The sequence below is a fragment of the Scylla paramamosain genome, unplaced genomic scaffold (assembly GCF_035594125.1).
Source record: "Scylla paramamosain isolate STU-SP2022 unplaced genomic scaffold, ASM3559412v1 Contig73, whole genome shotgun sequence".
NCBI classification, from domain to species: Eukaryota; Metazoa; Arthropoda; class Malacostraca; order Decapoda; family Portunidae; genus Scylla; species Scylla paramamosain.
The window spans coordinates 268,059-284,708 of NW_026973738.1; the positions used below are offsets into that span (position 1 = coordinate 268,059).

The 16,650-nt window shown below is 44.0% G+C and overlaps 1 protein-coding gene across 1 annotated transcript in view; it reads right to left on the minus strand.

Annotated features, from left to right (window-relative positions):
* The window catches only part of LOC135098674 (uncharacterized), a 31,980-nt gene extending 16,856 nt beyond the window's left edge, over positions 1-15,124 (minus strand). The window contains 15 exon segments of the mRNA XM_064001061.1: positions 1,246-1,342; positions 1,884-1,969; positions 1,972-2,067; positions 2,254-2,431; positions 2,887-3,005; positions 3,715-3,879; positions 3,881-3,913; positions 4,322-4,540; positions 6,769-7,062; positions 7,628-8,120; positions 9,253-9,536; positions 10,450-10,622; positions 11,485-11,596; positions 12,786-12,913; positions 14,605-15,124. Of these exon segments, the coding sequence (XP_063857131.1) occupies positions 1,246-1,342; positions 1,884-1,969; positions 1,972-2,067; positions 2,254-2,431; positions 2,887-3,005; positions 3,715-3,879; positions 3,881-3,913; positions 4,322-4,540; positions 6,769-6,843 (1,068 nt within the window). The 5' untranslated portion in view covers positions 6,844-7,062; positions 7,628-8,120; positions 9,253-9,536; ... (2 more) ...; positions 12,786-12,913; positions 14,605-15,124.
* Positions 15,125-16,650: the final 1,526 nt, after the last annotated feature.

The window sequence follows — 16,650 nt, forward strand, 5'->3', positions numbered from 1 at the left end:
ACAAGCTATCTAGGGCTTCCACAGGTTAACGAGACCTTTCACAAGCTACCCAGGCCTTCCACAGGTTAAGCAGAGCCTTTACAAGCCCACCAGGCCTTCCATAGGTTAACCAGGGCCTTCAGAAGCTACCCAGGGCTCCCACAGGGGAGCCTTTACAAGCCCACCATGCTTTCCACAGGTTAACCAAAGCCTTCACAAGCCCACCAGGCCTTCCACAGGTTATCCAGACCCTTCACAAGCTACCCAGGGCCTCCACAGGTTAACCAGAGCCTTCACAAGCTACCCAGGCCTTCCACAGGTTAGCCAGACCCTTTACAAGACCACCAACCTTTCCACAGGTTAACCAGACCCTATACTAGCCCACCAGGCCTTCCACAGGTTAACTATACCCTTTACAAGCTACCCAGGGCTTCCACAGGTTAACAAGACCCTTCAAAAGCTACCCAGGGCTTCCACAGGTTAGCCAGGGCCATACCAAGCTACCCAGGGCTTCTACAGGTTAACAAGACCCTTCAAAAGCTACCCAGGGCTTCCACAGGTTAGCCAGGGCCTTCCCAAGCTACCCAGGGCTTCCACAGGTAAACCAGAGCCATTACAAGCTATCTAGGGCTTCCACAAGTTAAGGAGACCCTGCACAAGCTACCCAGGGGCTTCCACAGTTTAATCAGAGCCTTCACAAGCTACCCAGGCCTTCCACAGGTTAAGCAGACCCTTCACAAGCTATCCAGGGCTTCCACAGGTAAACCAGAGCCTTCACAAGCTACCCAGGCCTTCCACAGGTAAACCAGACCCTTTACAAGCCCACCAGGCCTTCCACAGGTTAAGCAGACCCTTCACAAGCTACTCAGGGCCTCCACAGGTTAACCAAAGCCTTCACAAGCTACCCAGGGCTTCCACAGGTAAACCAGAGCCATTACAAGCTACCCAGGGCTTCCACAGGTAAACCACACCCTTTACAAGCTACCCAGGGCTTCCACAGGTTAACCAGAGTCTTCAGAAGCTCCCCAAGCATCACCACAATCTTCCCAGTCACCACAATCTCCCCAGAGGCTCCACAATCTCCCCAGAGTCACCAGAAGTCCCCCACTGACTCTACAATCCCCCCCAGGGCCTCTACAAGTTATCCCAGTGCACCTCCTTGCTTCTGGCCATATCTTTACCTAAAATAAAGCCAGGCATTAAATCAGATGGCATTTCTGTGTGATGTTCAATGTTACAACAAGAATTTATGGCCCATTTTGACACCTTGCCTTGCTGGTAATATGATAATACCAGGGTCCCCTCGTCTGCGTCCCAGTGCACTGATGGTCCGTTGATGTCCACCCATGGATGGCCGAAGCAGCTGTTGGGGTGCAGAAGGTTAGTGGGGTGTTTTTTGGTGTTTTTTTGGTGTTTTTTTGGTGTTTTGGTGTGTTGTGGTGTGTTTTTGGGTGTTTTTGGGTGTTTTGGTGTGTTTTTGGATGTTTTTTAGGTGTTTTGGTGTTTTTTTTTTTTTTTTTTTTTTTTTGCATAGTGATGATAAGCAACAGCACAGACTCACACAGCCAACACACAGCCACCAGCACTGCAACACACCTTCAGACACCCACACAGCATCACTCAAACACAGCCACAGACTCACACAGACAACACACAGCCACCAGCAATGCAACACACCTTCACACACCCACACAGCATCACTCAAACACAGCCACAGACTCACACAAGCAACACACAGCCACCAGCACTGCAACACACCTTCACACACCCACACAGCATCACTCAAACACAGCCACAGACTCACACAGCCAACACACAGCCACCAGCACTGCAACACACCTTCACACACCCACACGAAGACCACAAACACACACAGCATCACTCGGACACAGCCACAGACTCACCTATAGTACACAGCATGTAGTATAACGCCAGTGAGGTAGCTGATGGCACACAGGACAGCAGAAATTATGATGAAAGTGTCGTATTTGAAAGTGTCGTATGATGAAAGTATTTGTCGTCCAGCCAGCAGATCCCCAAGGCAAGCATCACTAGGTTCTCGATGAAGGCTAGGACTAAAAACAACACCTGTGGGGGGGGTAGGGGGTGAGATAGCAGCGATGGGGGGAAGGGAGGGAGAGAATGAAAAATTTGTGTTAGCTTAAGTCATTGAATACTGCTTCAATATCAAACCTAACATGACTTAACCTAACTTAACGTAACTTAACGTAACTTAACCTAACCCAGCCTGACCTAACCTCACTGCAGCCTCACCTGTATCACTACGGTTGAATGACGACGCGCCCTCTGCTTTTTGACAGCCGAGGGCCTCTCCAACCTGAAGTACACTAGCGTAGAAGCAATGGTGCCAAGGAAAACGTAGAAATATGGACGCAGGTACATGAAAAAACACTGGCAACAGTAAAACGGTGTGCGTACTGGCAACACTGAACTGCGGGTGAAAGAAAACGGGGTCTTTTAATGTGTTGTTGGGTGTTTTTTTTTTTTCTGGGTTTTTATGGGTGTTTTGGTGTTTTAGTGTGTTTTTGGGGTGTTTATAGGTGTTTTTTGGTGTTTTGGGTATTTTTGGAGTATATTTGGAGTTTTTTTGGTGTTTTTGGTAATTCTTGGGTGTTTTTGGTGTGTTTTAGGGTGTTTAAAGATGTTTTTTGGGTGTTTTGGGCATGTTTTTTGGGTGTTTTGGGGTGTTTTAGGGTGTTCTGGGGTGTTTTAGGTATTTTGGGGTGTCTTTTAGGTGTGTTGTGAATTATAGTGTTTGTTTCATAGTGTTTAGCTTGTGTGTGTCCTTGTGTCACCTGCCACACACACACACACAAACACACACACACACACACACACACACACACACACACACACACACACACACACACACACACACACACTCACCTCTCCTCCAGCTTGAGTTTAAACACCAGCACCACCACAAAGTGTACACCCAACACCACAAACACCTTCCACGTGTGTGCCAGGGTGAACACTGTATAGGCGATGGCGCGGGACACCACCTGCGGACACATTATTATTATTATTATTATTATTATTATTATTATTATTATTATTACTACTACTATTATTATTATTATTATTATTGTTACTATTACTATTTGAAACTCATAATTATACCTAAACACACACACACACACACACACAAACAAAAAATAAATTAATAAATAAATGAATAAATAAGTGAAAAAAAAAATTTAAACCCCAAAATTTACTTATAAGATAAAAAACACCATCAAAATTCACAAGCAGATCAAAAAACACCCTTAAACACCCCAAAAAACACACCAAAAACACCCCAAAACATCCTTAAACACACTAAACACCCCAAAAATAACCAAAAACACCCAAAAACACCCTTAAATATCCCAAAAATACCCAAAAACACCCTTTAATACCCAAAAACACCCTTAAATATCCCAAAAACACCCAAAAAAAACCCTTAAACACCGTTATATACCCAAAAACACCCAAAAACACCCTTAAATATCCCAAAAACACCCCAAAACACCCAATAACATCCTTAAATACCCCCCCAAAAAAAAACACCCTTAAATACCCCAAAAACACCCTTAAACACCCTTAAACACCCAAAAACACCCCAAAACACCCAAAAAAACACACACAAAACCAAAAAAAAAAACACTTTCACAAACCCAAACACACTTAAAAACACAAGATACACAATTAAACTGGCACTAAGAACCGTACCTGGAAGAATATTGCGAACAGGAGGGGCAGTGCGTTTAAAATAGTCAGCCCTCCGAGTTTGGAGAACCTGTGGTAGGATGTGAAGGACCAGGTGAGGGACACAAGGGAGATGAGGACAGAGAACACCTGTTTGGAGAGCTGTGTGTTGTGGCCCAGTGGTGACAAAAGACAGGATGCTGCCCAGTGTCACGTCCTTAACCTGTTGTGGGAAAGTTGTGGTGTTAGTTGTGGTTGTAGGAGGAAGAGGAGGAGGAGGAGAAGGGATGGGGATGATGGAGTGGTTGTCTTGGGTGTTTTTTGTGTGTTTTTGTGTGTTTTGTGATGTTTTTGGGTGGTTTTGGGTGTTTTGTGGTGTTTTTGGGTGTTTTTAGGGTACTAATGGGTGTTTTTGTAGTTTTGAGTGTTTTTGGGTATTTTTGGGTGTTTCTGGGTGTTTTTGGGTGTTTCAGTGTGTTTTTTTGGTGTTTTTGTGTGTTTTGGGATGTTTTTGGGTGTTTTAGAGGTGTTTTTGGGTGTTTTAGGGTGTTTCAGTTTTTTTTTTTTTTGTACTTAAACCAAAACACCCCCACACACCCACAAACACCCACAAACACACACACAAACGCACCTGGTCCAACTCAGTGTAATGCGTCCCAACGATATACAGCTGCAGAATTAACTGAAAGGCCGACTCGAGTGTGGCCTCCATGACGTTGGTGATTGCGACCCTCATCTGCGCGACATGCTTAAGGTCATAATATTTTCTGATCTCCATGTCCCTCATGTGGTGCTGGTAGGTCTTGGTAGGCCCGTGGGGGGGGAAGCTGTTGTACGATTTCGAGTCCACCTGTAAGAGTGCCTGCGTTAGTCCTGGGTGGGTCTGAGGAGATGTACAGTGCGCCTGGTGTTGTTTTTGGGTGTTTTTTGGTGTTTTTTGGTGTTAAATGGTGGTTTTTGGGTGTTATTGGGGTGTTTTTTGGTGTTAAATGATGGTTTTTGGGTGTTTTGGGGCATTTAAAGGTATTTTTGGTGTTTTTTCACTAGTTATATTAATTTAAGGGGTAACTAAATTAGAAAATGGGTGTTTTGAGGTGTTTTTGGTGTGTTTTTGGGTGTTTTGGCTAGGTTAGTTAACTTAGGGATGGATGAAATAGAAAATGGGTGTTTTGGGGTGTTTTTACAGTGTTTTTGGGTATTTAAGGGTATTTTTTAAATTTCTGGCCTAAGTTAAGTCAGGGGTGGATGAAATAGAAAATGGGTGTTTTTGGAGTGTTTCTGGGTGTTTTTGGGGTGTTTGAAGGGGACTGAGTGTTTAAAGGGTAAAGGAAAATTAATAAGTGTGTTTGGGTGTGTTTGGGGGTGTTTTGGGTGTGTTTGGAAGTGTTTTTGGGGTGTTTTTGCGGTGTTTGAAGGGGACTGAGCATTTAAAGGGTAAAGGAAAATGAATAAGTGTGTTTGGGTGAGTTTTGGACTGTTTTGGTGTTTATGGGGTGTTTTTGGGGTGTTTTGGTGTGTTTTGCGGTGTTTTGTGGTGTTTGGAGGTGAATAACAGTGTTTTTTGGTTGTTTTGTGTGTGTGTGTGTGTGTGTGTGTGTGTGTGTGTGTGTGTGTGTGTGTGTGTGTGTGTGTGTGTGTGTGTGTGTGTGTGTGTGTGTGTGTGTGTGTCAACATCATACCCCAAAGATTTCAAAATACACACACATACCCCCATGCACACAGAAAAATTAAATATATATACATCAAAAGTGTAATAATAATAATAATAATAATAATAATAATAATAATAATAATAATAATAATAATAATAATAATAATAATAGTAGAATATAACAAGCTACTATTGGGGATTTATTTAGTAGTAGTAGTAGTAGTAGTTCTACATAACAATACTAATATACTGAGAGAGAGAGAGAGAGAGAGAGAGAGAGAGAGAGAGAGAGAGAGAGAGAGAGAGGAGAGAGAGAGAGAGAGAGAGAGAGAGAGAGAGAGAGAGAGAGAGAGAGAGAGAGAGAAATTAAGTAAAAAACAAACAACAACAACAACAACAACAACAACAACCTAACCTAACCAAACCCCAACCATTTAAAAACGCCCCCAACCTGACCTGACCCAACCCGACCCGACCTGATCCAACCTGACTTGACCCCAGTACCTTGCGCTGTGAAGGGGGGAAGAGTGAGTTGCTGGGCTCAGAGGCAACCCCCCCACTGGCGGGTTGTGCCTCTCTTTGTTATCAACCTGGGGGGGAGAGGGGGGTAGGGGGCAGGGGGGATAGGGGGCAAAGGGGTAGGGGGGGGGGTGTATGTTAGCTTGGGTTAAGTTGGATTACAGGAATTATTACTGTTATTATTGTTATTTTTGTTATCATGGTGTGTGCGAGAGAGAGAGAGAGAGAGAGAGAGAGAGAGAGAGAGAGAGAGAGGAGAGAGAGAGAGAGAGAGAGAGAGAGAGAGAGAGAGAGAGAGAGAGAGAGAGAGAATTTTAAGTAAGTTTTCTCAATATCTACCTTCCCTCCCTCCCTTCCTCTCTCCCTCCTCCTTCTCCTCCTCTTTTAACCTCACACACACACACACACACACACACACACACACACACACACACACACACACAGAGCTCCCACAAAAAAAAAAAAAATAAATAAATAAAATAAACAAAACAAATAAATAAAAATAAAATAATTAAATAAATAAAAAAAAAACCACCTATCAACTCAAGCTAAAAAAAAACCCTATCCACTTGGAAACTCCCACCCAAACACCCTTAAACACTAAAAAACACCTTAAAATATACAAAACACCCCAAAAAAAACATTCCAAAAACACCCAAGAACACCCTTGAACACCCCAAAAACACACCAAACACCCCCAAAATATTGAAAAACACTCCAAAACAAACCAAAACACATCCAAAAACACCCCAAAAACACCCAAAAACACCCCACACACCCAAAAACACCCCAAAACACCCAAAACACACCAAAACACCCCAAACACATCCAAGAAAACACCAAAAACAAACCAAAAACACCCCAAAATGCACACATTCACCCCAAAGCACCCCATAGACAGTACATACCCCAACCTCCTGCATCTGACGCACTGTGACGTTCATGTGCTTCATCTGCGCGTAAGTATTTTCGAGGTACGCCATGACGAGGGCCAGGGGGGTGAGAAATATGAGCGTTTACAACGATACACGCAAAAACGAAGGTAGCAGTTTGAAAATGGGAAGGATATCTTGCTGCGTCACATGAATGTACAGATTCCAAGTGGACAACAGGGTAATTGGCAACAGGATGAAGAAAACGGTGAATAGGAAATTGATCTTGTCTGGGTTGTCTGTTAGGTTGGCGAGGAATCCTTCTGCTTCCTGGGAGAGAGAGGGAGAGAGAGGGAGGGAGACATTGAGGGGTTTTTAGAGAGATGGGTAAATGTGTGTGTGTGTGTGTGTGTGTAGGGTGGTTTTTTTTGTGTTTTTTTGTGTTTTGGGGTGTTTTTGTGTGTTTTGGATGTTTTAGAGTGCTTTTTGGGGTACTTTTCAGTGTTTTTTGTGTGTTTTTTCAGTGTTTTTTGTGTGTTTTTGAGTGTTAGTGGGGTATTTTTTAGTGTTTTTGTGGGTGTTTTGTGAGTTTTTGTGGGTTTTGTGTGTTTTTGTGGGTTTTTGAGTGTCTTTTTTGTGTTTTTTGTGTGTTTTTGGACATCTTGGGATGTTTTATGAGATGTTTTGGGGTGACAAAATGTGTTTCTGGGTAATTTGGGTGTTTTTGGGGTGTTACTGTTTGTATGTGGCTGTCTGGGTGTGTTAGTATGTGTTTCTTGGTGTTTCTTGTGTGTTTTTGGATGGTAAAGTGTGTTTAAGTATCATTTGAGTGCATTTTGAGTTTATTTCAGCCTTTTACATATAGTTCAACAAACAAACACACACACGCACTCACCTCCTCCTCGCCATCCACCAGCACCACCATCTCCTCGGACAGCGAATGATTAGCACTCGTCATGTTCCTCGTCCCCACCACATCGGAGTCATTGATGCTCTTCAGGTAATCTTGATGGTACTCCACCGCCAGCAGAATGTCGGTGTACACGTCTAGGTAGTAAAAAACCGACGGAAGCAGAAAACAAGAGAGAAAGAACCAAAAATTCCAGCAGTGGCGTTGTGCTCTCGTCGACTCGTACATGGCCTGCAGCTGAGCGCGGGCCTTCGAACTGGCCTCTGTCGTTCCCAGTTGCACGCGAAGACACATCTCCGCGCTAGGCTTGGTTGAGTGCAGGAGCTTCTCGCACTCCAGCACGCACACCACTGCGTTGTCGTACTGCCCCAAGTTGTTCCGTTCGGTGTAAAATTGCAGGAGTGTTTCGCCGTTTGTCGCCTTGCAATGCACCTTGCGGACCAGGCTGTACTCGAGGAACCGCTGCACAATGTCGTACCTGTGGGGTTGCTTTGGTTAGGTTAGGTTTGGTTTGGTTCAGTTTGGGGTGTTTTTTGGTGTTTTTTTTTTGGTGTTTTTTGTTGAATTAAAGTCTTTTTGGGTTTAAAAGTGTTTCTGGGTGTTTTGAAGTGTTTTTTGCTGAGTTGAAGCGTTTTTGGGTGTTTTGGGGTTTAAAAAAGTGCGTTTTTTTTGTGTTTTTTGGGTGTTTTTGTTGAGTTGGTGTTTTTGTTTGGATGTGGAGTTTTAAAGATGTTTTTTTTGTTGTTTTTGTTAAGTTAAAGTGTTTTGGGGTGTTTTTTGGGGTTTTGAAGGGTGTTTTGGGTGTTTTTGTTAAGTTGAAGTGTTTATGGTTATTTTTTAGGGTGTTTTAGGGAGTTTTGGTTAAATTAAAGTGTTTATGGGTGTTTTTGGGTTTTTTTGTGGTTTTAAAGTGTTTTTGTGTGTTTTTGTTAAGTTGAAGTGTTCATGGTTATTTTTTGGGGGGTTTTAAAGGGTGTTTTTGGGTGTTGTTGGAGTTTTTGTTAAGTTAAAGTGTTTATGAGTGGTTTTTGTGGTTTTAAAGGGTGTTTTTGGGTGTTTTTGTTAGGATAAAGTGTTTATGAGTGGTTTTTGTGGTTTTAAAGGGTGTTTTTTGTTTTTTTTTTTGTTAAGATAAAGTGTTTATGAGTGGTTTTTGTGGTTTTAAAGGGTGTTTTTGGGTGTTTTTGTTAAGATAAAGTGTTTATGAGTGGTTTTTTGCAGTTTTAAAGGGTGTTTTTGGTGTTTTTTTTTGGTTTTTAAAGGGTGTTTTTTTTTGTGTGTGTTTTTGATAAGTGCAAGAGTATTATGTGTTGTTCTGTAGTGATCCTAATCTTCCTTCTCCTCCTCTTTTACAAACCCTAAGCCTCCACCTCCTCCCTCACTCTTCTTCTTCTTCCTCCTCCTCCACCTCCTCCTCTTCCTCCTTCTGTACAAATTCTAAATCTCTTTCTCCTCCTGTTATAAGCTCTAAACCTCCACTCCTCCTCCTCCTCCTCTTCCTGTACAAATTCTAAATCTCTTTCTCCTCCTCTTATAAGGTCGAGACCTCCACTCCTCCTCCCTCACTCCCTCACTCACTCACTCACTCACTCCTCCTCCTCCTCCCTCACCTGCTGGCATTGATGGCGTAGTAAACAGGCATATAACCGATCTTATTGCAGCGGTTAATATCAACGTTCCGCTCCTCCTCCAGCTACGACGTCGTCAGGAGCATATCAATTACCGTCACATTTCCGTTCTTGGCCGCCATGTGCAGAGCTGACCCCCCGCGGTTGTCGACGAGGTTCAGACGTGTGCCAGCATTAATCAGCTGTTGAACGCAGGCCAGCTGGTTGTTCCGGATCGCGACAAACAGCGGGGTTTCGCCTTGGTTGTTGCGTACGTCTGGTGATACCTTGAGGTTGTGAGGTTAGGTTAGTTTGGGTTGTGTAGGGGTAATAACACTCCAAAACATCCCAAAACACCCCTAAATATCCCTAAAACATACCAAAAACATCCCAAAACACCCTTAAATATCCCCAAAACATACCAAAAACATCCCAAAAGACCCTTAAATATACCCAAAACATACCAAAAACATCCCAAAACACCCTTAAATATCCCCAAAACATACCAAAAACATCCCAAAACACCCTTAAATATCCCTAAAACATACCAAAAACATCCCAAAACACCCTTAAATATCCCTAAAACATACCAAAAACATCCCAAAACATCCTTAAATATCCCCAAAACATCCTTAAACACCCCAAAACATCCTTTAACACTCCAATAACATCCGAAAACATCCTTAAATATCCCCAAAACATACCAAAAACATCCCAAAACACCCTTAAACACCCAAAAACAACCTTAAACACCCCAAAACACCCTTTAACACTCCAATAACATCCCAAAACACCCTTAAATATCCCCAAAACATACCAAAAACATCCCAAAACATCCTTACACACCCAAAAACAACCTTAAACACTCCAAAACACCCTTTAACACTCCAAAACACACCTCAAACACCGCAAAACACATTCAAAACACACCAAAACACTCCTAAAGCACCCTTAAACACCCAAAACTATCCGCAAACCACTGCAAACATCCAAAAAACACTTTTAACCATCCCCAAAACACCCAAAACTACCCCAAAAAAACACTGCAAACACTCCAAAAACACCCAAAACCCCCAAAAAACACACCAAATTTCCCTAAACATCCAAAAAACACCCCAAAAAAAAACACACTAACCTCCGCAACACACCCCAAACACTACAAACACCCCCAAAAACACCCCAAAAAGGCCCTAAGCACACCTTCAGGGACAGAAGCCGATGCATCATGTTCGGGTAGCCTTGCTGGGCAGCCAGGTGGAGCAGGGTGAAGCCGTCTGACCTGGCCGCGTCAAGAGAACACACGGCAGTTTCTTCAATGACCCGAACTATGCAGAGACCAACCTCCTCACGAGATATTATCCTCCAGTCCTTGTCTGTTGGGTTAGGTTAGGTTAGGTTAGGTTAGGTTACGTTAGATTGGGTTGGGTTAGGTTAGGTTAGGTTAGGTTAAGCTAGGTTACGTTAGGTTAGGTTAGATTAGGTTAGGTTAGGTTAGGTTAAGGTAGGTTAGGTTAGGTTGGGTTAGGTTAGGTTAGGTTAAGTTACGTTATGTTAGATTGGGTTAGGTTAGGTTAGGTTAGGTTAGGTTAAGCTAGGTTAGGTTAGGTTAGGTTAGGTTAAGCTAGGTTAGGTTAGGTTAGGTTAGGTTAGGTTAGGTTAAGCTAGGTTAGGTTAGGCTAGGTTAGGTTAGGTTAAGCTAGGTTAGGTTAGGTTAGATTAGGTTAGGTTAGGTTAGGTTGGGTTAGGTTAGGTTAGGTTGGGTTAGGTTAGGTTAGGTTAGGTTAGATTGGGTTAGGTTGGGTTAGGTTAGGTTAGGTTAGATTGGGTTAGGTTAGGTTAGGTTAGGTTAGGTTACGTTAGGTTAGGTTAGGTTGGGTTACGTTAGGTTAGGTTAGGTTGGGTTAGGTTAGGTTAGATTAGGTTAGGTTAGACTGGGTTAGGTTAGGTTAGGTTAAGCTAGATTAGGTTAGGTTAGATTGGGTTAGGTTAGGTTAGGTTAGGGGGTGTCTCTCTCTCTCTCTCTCTCTCTCTCTCTCTCTCTCTCTCTCTCTCTCTCTCTCTCTCTCTCTCTCTCTTACTCTCAATACATACTCAATCTCTCTCTCTCTCTCTCTCTACCTCACAAACACACAAACTTTGTCTCTCTCTCTTTTTTTATGTTTCTGTCTATATATTCCTCTCTCTCTCTCTCTCTCTCTCTCTCTCTCTCTCTCTCTCTCTCTCTCTCTCTCTCACCTTCAGCAGAAAGAGAGGCGTTCTCCTGCAGCAGGGTGTTGACAATACTAGTGTGGCCGGCAAAGGTGGCCAGCCCCAGTGGAGTGCGGCCCAACCGATCACAAGCATCCACCTGTAGAAGAGGCGGTGGTGGTGGTAGTAGTGGTGGTGGTGGTGGTGGTGGTTGAAACAGTGAACATGGCTGAACAAACTGTCTCTCTTGTGGATGTCAACAAAACTAAGTTAATTTGTGTTTTTTTCAGTTGAATGATGAAATGTAATTGTTTATGAAGGGCAGGTAAGTTTGGTTTACTGTGCTGGTCAGGGGGGCTAGGTGGGGGGCAGTCAAGGGTGCCAACATAACACAAGGGTCTCACTAAAAGCCTTTCTTCCTTCTAGTTGAAATGGCAAGGGTTTTCAAGGGTTGTTTTTTAAGGTTCTAGTGACAGATTAACAAGATTTCTACATTCAAAAGGCTCTATTTGAAGTGGCAAGGGTTTGCAAGAGTGTTTTTAAGGTTCTAGTGACAGATTAACAAGATTTCTACATTCAAAAGGCTCTATTTGAAGTGGCAAGGGTTTGCAAGAGTGTTTTTATGGTTCTAGTGACAGATTAACAAGATTTCTACATTCAAAAGGCTCTAGTTGAAGTGGCAAGGGTTTTCAAGGGTGTTTTTAAGGTTCTAGTGGCAGATTAACAAGATTTCTACATTCAAAAGGCTCTAGTTGAAGTGGCAAGGGTTTTCAAGAGTGTTTTTATGGTTCTAGTGACAGATTAACAAGATTTCTACATTCAAAAGGCTCTAGTTGAAGTGGCAAGGGTTTTCAAGGGTGTTTTTAAGGTTCTAGTGGCAGATTAACAAGATTTCTACATTCCAAAGGCTCTAGTTGAAATGGTGAGGGTTTTCAAGGGTGTTTTTAAGGTTCTAGTGGCAGATTAACAAGATTTCTACATTCCAAAGGCTCTAGTTGAAATGGTGAGGGTTTTCAAGGGTATTTTTAAGGTTCTAGTGACAGATTAACAAAGATTTCTACATTCCAAAGGCTCTAGTTGAAGTGGCAAGGGTTTTCAAGGGTGTTTTTAAGGTTCTAGTGACAGATTAACAAGATTTCTACATTCCAAAGACTGTGTAGTTGAAGTGACAAGGGCTTTCAAGAGTATTTTTAAGGTTCTAGTGGCAGATTAACAATATTTCTACATTCCAAAGGCTCTACTTGAAGTGACGAGGGTTTTCAAGAGTATTTTTACAGTTCTAGCGACAGATTAACAACACTTCTGCATTATCAACCCCCCCTCTCTCTCTCTCTCCCCCACACACTCACAGACAAGCCCCGAACAAGGAGGTCAACCACCAGGTCATCGTAACCCTTCGATGCCGCCCAGTGGAGGAGAGTTGATCCCACGTGGAACTTCAAAATAGGCTCCACCCGTTCCAGTCCTCTCTCGGTGCCTGTGTGGAGGGTTGGATTGCATTAAAAAGGGTCCAAAGGGGGTTTTAAGGGTTCTAATCCTATTCAAGGGGAGTTTTAGGGGTTCTGATCCTATTTAGGAGAGTTTAAGGGGTTCTGAATCTGTTTTTCAGTCTGTAAAGGGAGTTAGAAGTGTTATTATTACTTCCTGTGCCTAAAAAGGGGATTACTCATGCTAAAAATGGTGTTTAATCCTATACTTGCGCTTATAGATGAGATAGGAGGTAATAGAGAGGTTTCGGCTGTGTTTAATCCCATTCCTACATCTATAGATGACATGAAGGGGGTGAATTTGTGATATATAGGGTAATAATGAGGTTTTAATGGTGTTTAATCCTATTACTGTGCTTATAGATGAGATAGAGGATAATAAAGAAGTTTCGGCTGTGTTTAATCCCATTCCTACGTCTATAGATGACATAAACCTAACCTAACCTAACCTGACATATTCTCACCTCTCATGAACTTGTACCATTCACGGCCACCTTCCATACCTTTCTCCCTTAAAGATTGAATCACTCTCCTTTCACTCTTCACTTTAGCATTCATTATCATTCGTCTTGTCAACCGCTGCTGCTTCACATACGCTGTCCATGCATTCTGATACTCATTCTCTGCCTCATCGCTTTCATGCCTCTTTTTCCTCAGCCATCTACACTGTCTACTCATTCTCTTTCGCTCCTTCCTAGCTGCTCTGATTTCATCATTCCACCATGGTTTACATACATTCTTTCTTCTACCTACTCTCACAAACCCTATCTGGTTCTCAGCAGCACCCCTCACGTCCTCAACCAGTTTCTCATTCAGATGCTCCACGTCATGCACACTTTTGTCGTCCCAGCTTCTCTCACTCAGATCAACCTGAAAGTTCTCCCACCCTACATCTCTCAGTCTCCACTTCTTTTTCTTACTTGCCACTTTCACTTCATTCCCACCCTGCATCAAGCACTCCACCACCAGCATGTTGTGATCGGACACAATATCAACCAAACCATCCTCATCTATCCACATGTGCGACACAATTTCACGCATTCTTCCATTCACCAACATGTAGTCAATTGCCGATTCCTGTTCTCTTGCACTCCAAGTCACACGCCCCTCAGCCAAAGTAACATTCAGATTTTCCAGCCCCAGTTCATCAAGGAACTCTCCAAGCATTTCACCATTCCTGTTCACCTGTTCCCCCAGTATTCCCACATGTGCATTCATGTCACCCATAACTAGCACTCTCTCCTCTCCATGCTCTCTCACAACTTTCTTAAGTATGTCATACTTCCTCCTATTTTCCCTCTCTGCTCTTTCACCCATGACAGTCATGTACGCTACCACCAGTACCACCTTCTCTGGTCTGCCACGACCATCCATGCATTCCACTCTTACTGCAAGCACATCCTCACTACTTGTACACTCCACCACATCAATCTCCTCTACTTTCAGTCCTCTTTCTTTCTTGTAGAGTAGGGCTACGCCTCCTCCCAGTGTTTCCTGTGCCTTACGCCCCTTTCCAATCATAACGTACTCGCATCCCTCCATTCGTACATCATCTCTCAGGTGAGTCTCAGTGAGCCCGACTGAGTCAAACCTCCACTCCCTGAGCTCCTTGCATACATCCTCAAACTTGCCCACACCCCATCCTCTCACATTCATACAGCCAATCTTCACATTTACTTGCCTGGTTAGTCTCTTTTCTTCCATGTTTGCTGACATCAGTGGGTCCTCCTCGTCATGCGTCGTCCACACAACACACCTGCCTCGCCCTCATCCACTCGGCCAGTCGACGTCCTCGCCTCTCATTCGTTGTGGTTGAGGTGGACCCCGTCTCTCCCGAAGAATTTGTCCTGGTCGAGGATCCCATCCATGTCCAGGAAGCTCATGTTGCCCTTCTTCTCTGTCATCCATTCCATCTTGACCTTCATGAGTTCCATGCATATCTTGCGGTTCTATTTCTCTTCTGACCTTCTCATGCTGCACTCCTTCCCGTGGGCGCTGCAGGACCCCCACCACAGCCACACACATCATCATCTCTTCTGCTGCCCTCACTGCTTCTATCACTTCCTTTACTGTGTCTTCAGCACCTGCCTCTACTAAGTTGTTGCCTCCTCCTTGGACAACTAGCAGGCTTCTCTCTTCCATTTCTTGCACTTCTTGCTTGACTTTCCTCTTGACGTCTTGGATCTTAGCACCTCCCATGCTGGTGCACTCAATTTCCCTTCTCACAAAGTCGGGAGTCTTCCTTACCATGCTGTCTCCAATGACACGTACTGGGGCTTTCTTGATTACCATTCTCTTCTTCCTTGGGCGTCTGTCTGTTCTGGCCACTTCCACCACTTCTTGCTGGTCTTTTCTTTCTTCAGTCTTCGTCGTCTGTGCTTCTGCCTCTTTCATCAGGTTTTCTGTCTGGGTGCTCTGCTCCACTCTCTCTTCTTTTTCTTCATCCTGGTTCCTCCATTCATTGAGGCTCTTGCTCAGGCATTCCCTGCAGAGGAACACCAGAAGCTCGAACCCCAGCGCCTTCATGTTGGCCTCCCTCATGCCCACACAGGCTACATGGAACCAGGCCATGCATCTCTCGCATGCCACAGCCCTTTGCCTGTTCGCCACACTCTCCTCGCATGAACCACACGCGCTCATCACCATTTTCAGGGTATTTCAGCACACAGGCAAGAGAAACAAACCACAAAACTCAGAGAAAACTCAGAGAGCAAAGCAAAGCCACTTGTACACACTCGGAGCGGAGGGGGCCCATTGTTATCTTGATCTTGATCTTGATGGTACAGGTGGCACAGGATCACTCCTGAGCCAGGCCTTTGGATCGGCAACTCCTGTAGAAAGGGGGAAAAAAAAAAAAGAGAAACGAACAGCATCCTCTATCCTAATTGTTCATACACCTGGCACGCCACATTCTCTCCAGAAACTCTTTCACCGCCTCAATCATCCTTTCATTGGCCTCTCTACCCAGTCCCAGCAACAACACCATCCATTCCTTTCCTGTCTTCTCCACTCTTTCATTCCTATCATGCCCTAACTCAGTCAGTATCACTTGCATCATCTCATTCCTGTCTCTGGCATACTGCACACACTCCAGCACCACATGTTCCACCGTCTCATCCTCTCCCATGTCACACATCTGGCACACTTTGCTGCGGGACTCAGACCACCTGTAACTCCTTGCATTCACATCCATACACTGTGCCCTCGCTCGGAAGAGAAGATCACCGCCCAGGCTTCCATCATACCACCTTTCATACCTCGGGGCCTCTTTCTCCTTGTACCATTCCAGGGTCTTCTTTCTTTCCATCTCATTCTTCCATTCATTCAGTCCCACACATTTCACTTCTTTGTCTATCTCATTCTTCCATTTTCCTCACATCCCATTCGGCTCCCACTCTTCCTCCTCTTGTTACCACCCATTCACGCTCATTTTGATTCCTCCCAGCCATTCTTATCGCCCACACAACTTGCAATCCATTCCTGTCTGTCATTCTCATGCATCTCTTCCTCCATTTGCTTCCACTTTCATTCCACAGGTACACCTTCCTTGCTATTCTTGCATCATCCATTCTCTCAAGCCTAATCTTGTACCTAAGTGTGGCTTTTGTCAGTCTTTCTCTGAAGGTGCTCCATCCCATGTCACCTCTCAAGGCTTCAACTGCTGTGCACCTCGGTGCACTCAGTGCCATCCTTGCTACTTTGTTCTGGCCCACTTCTAACTTATCAA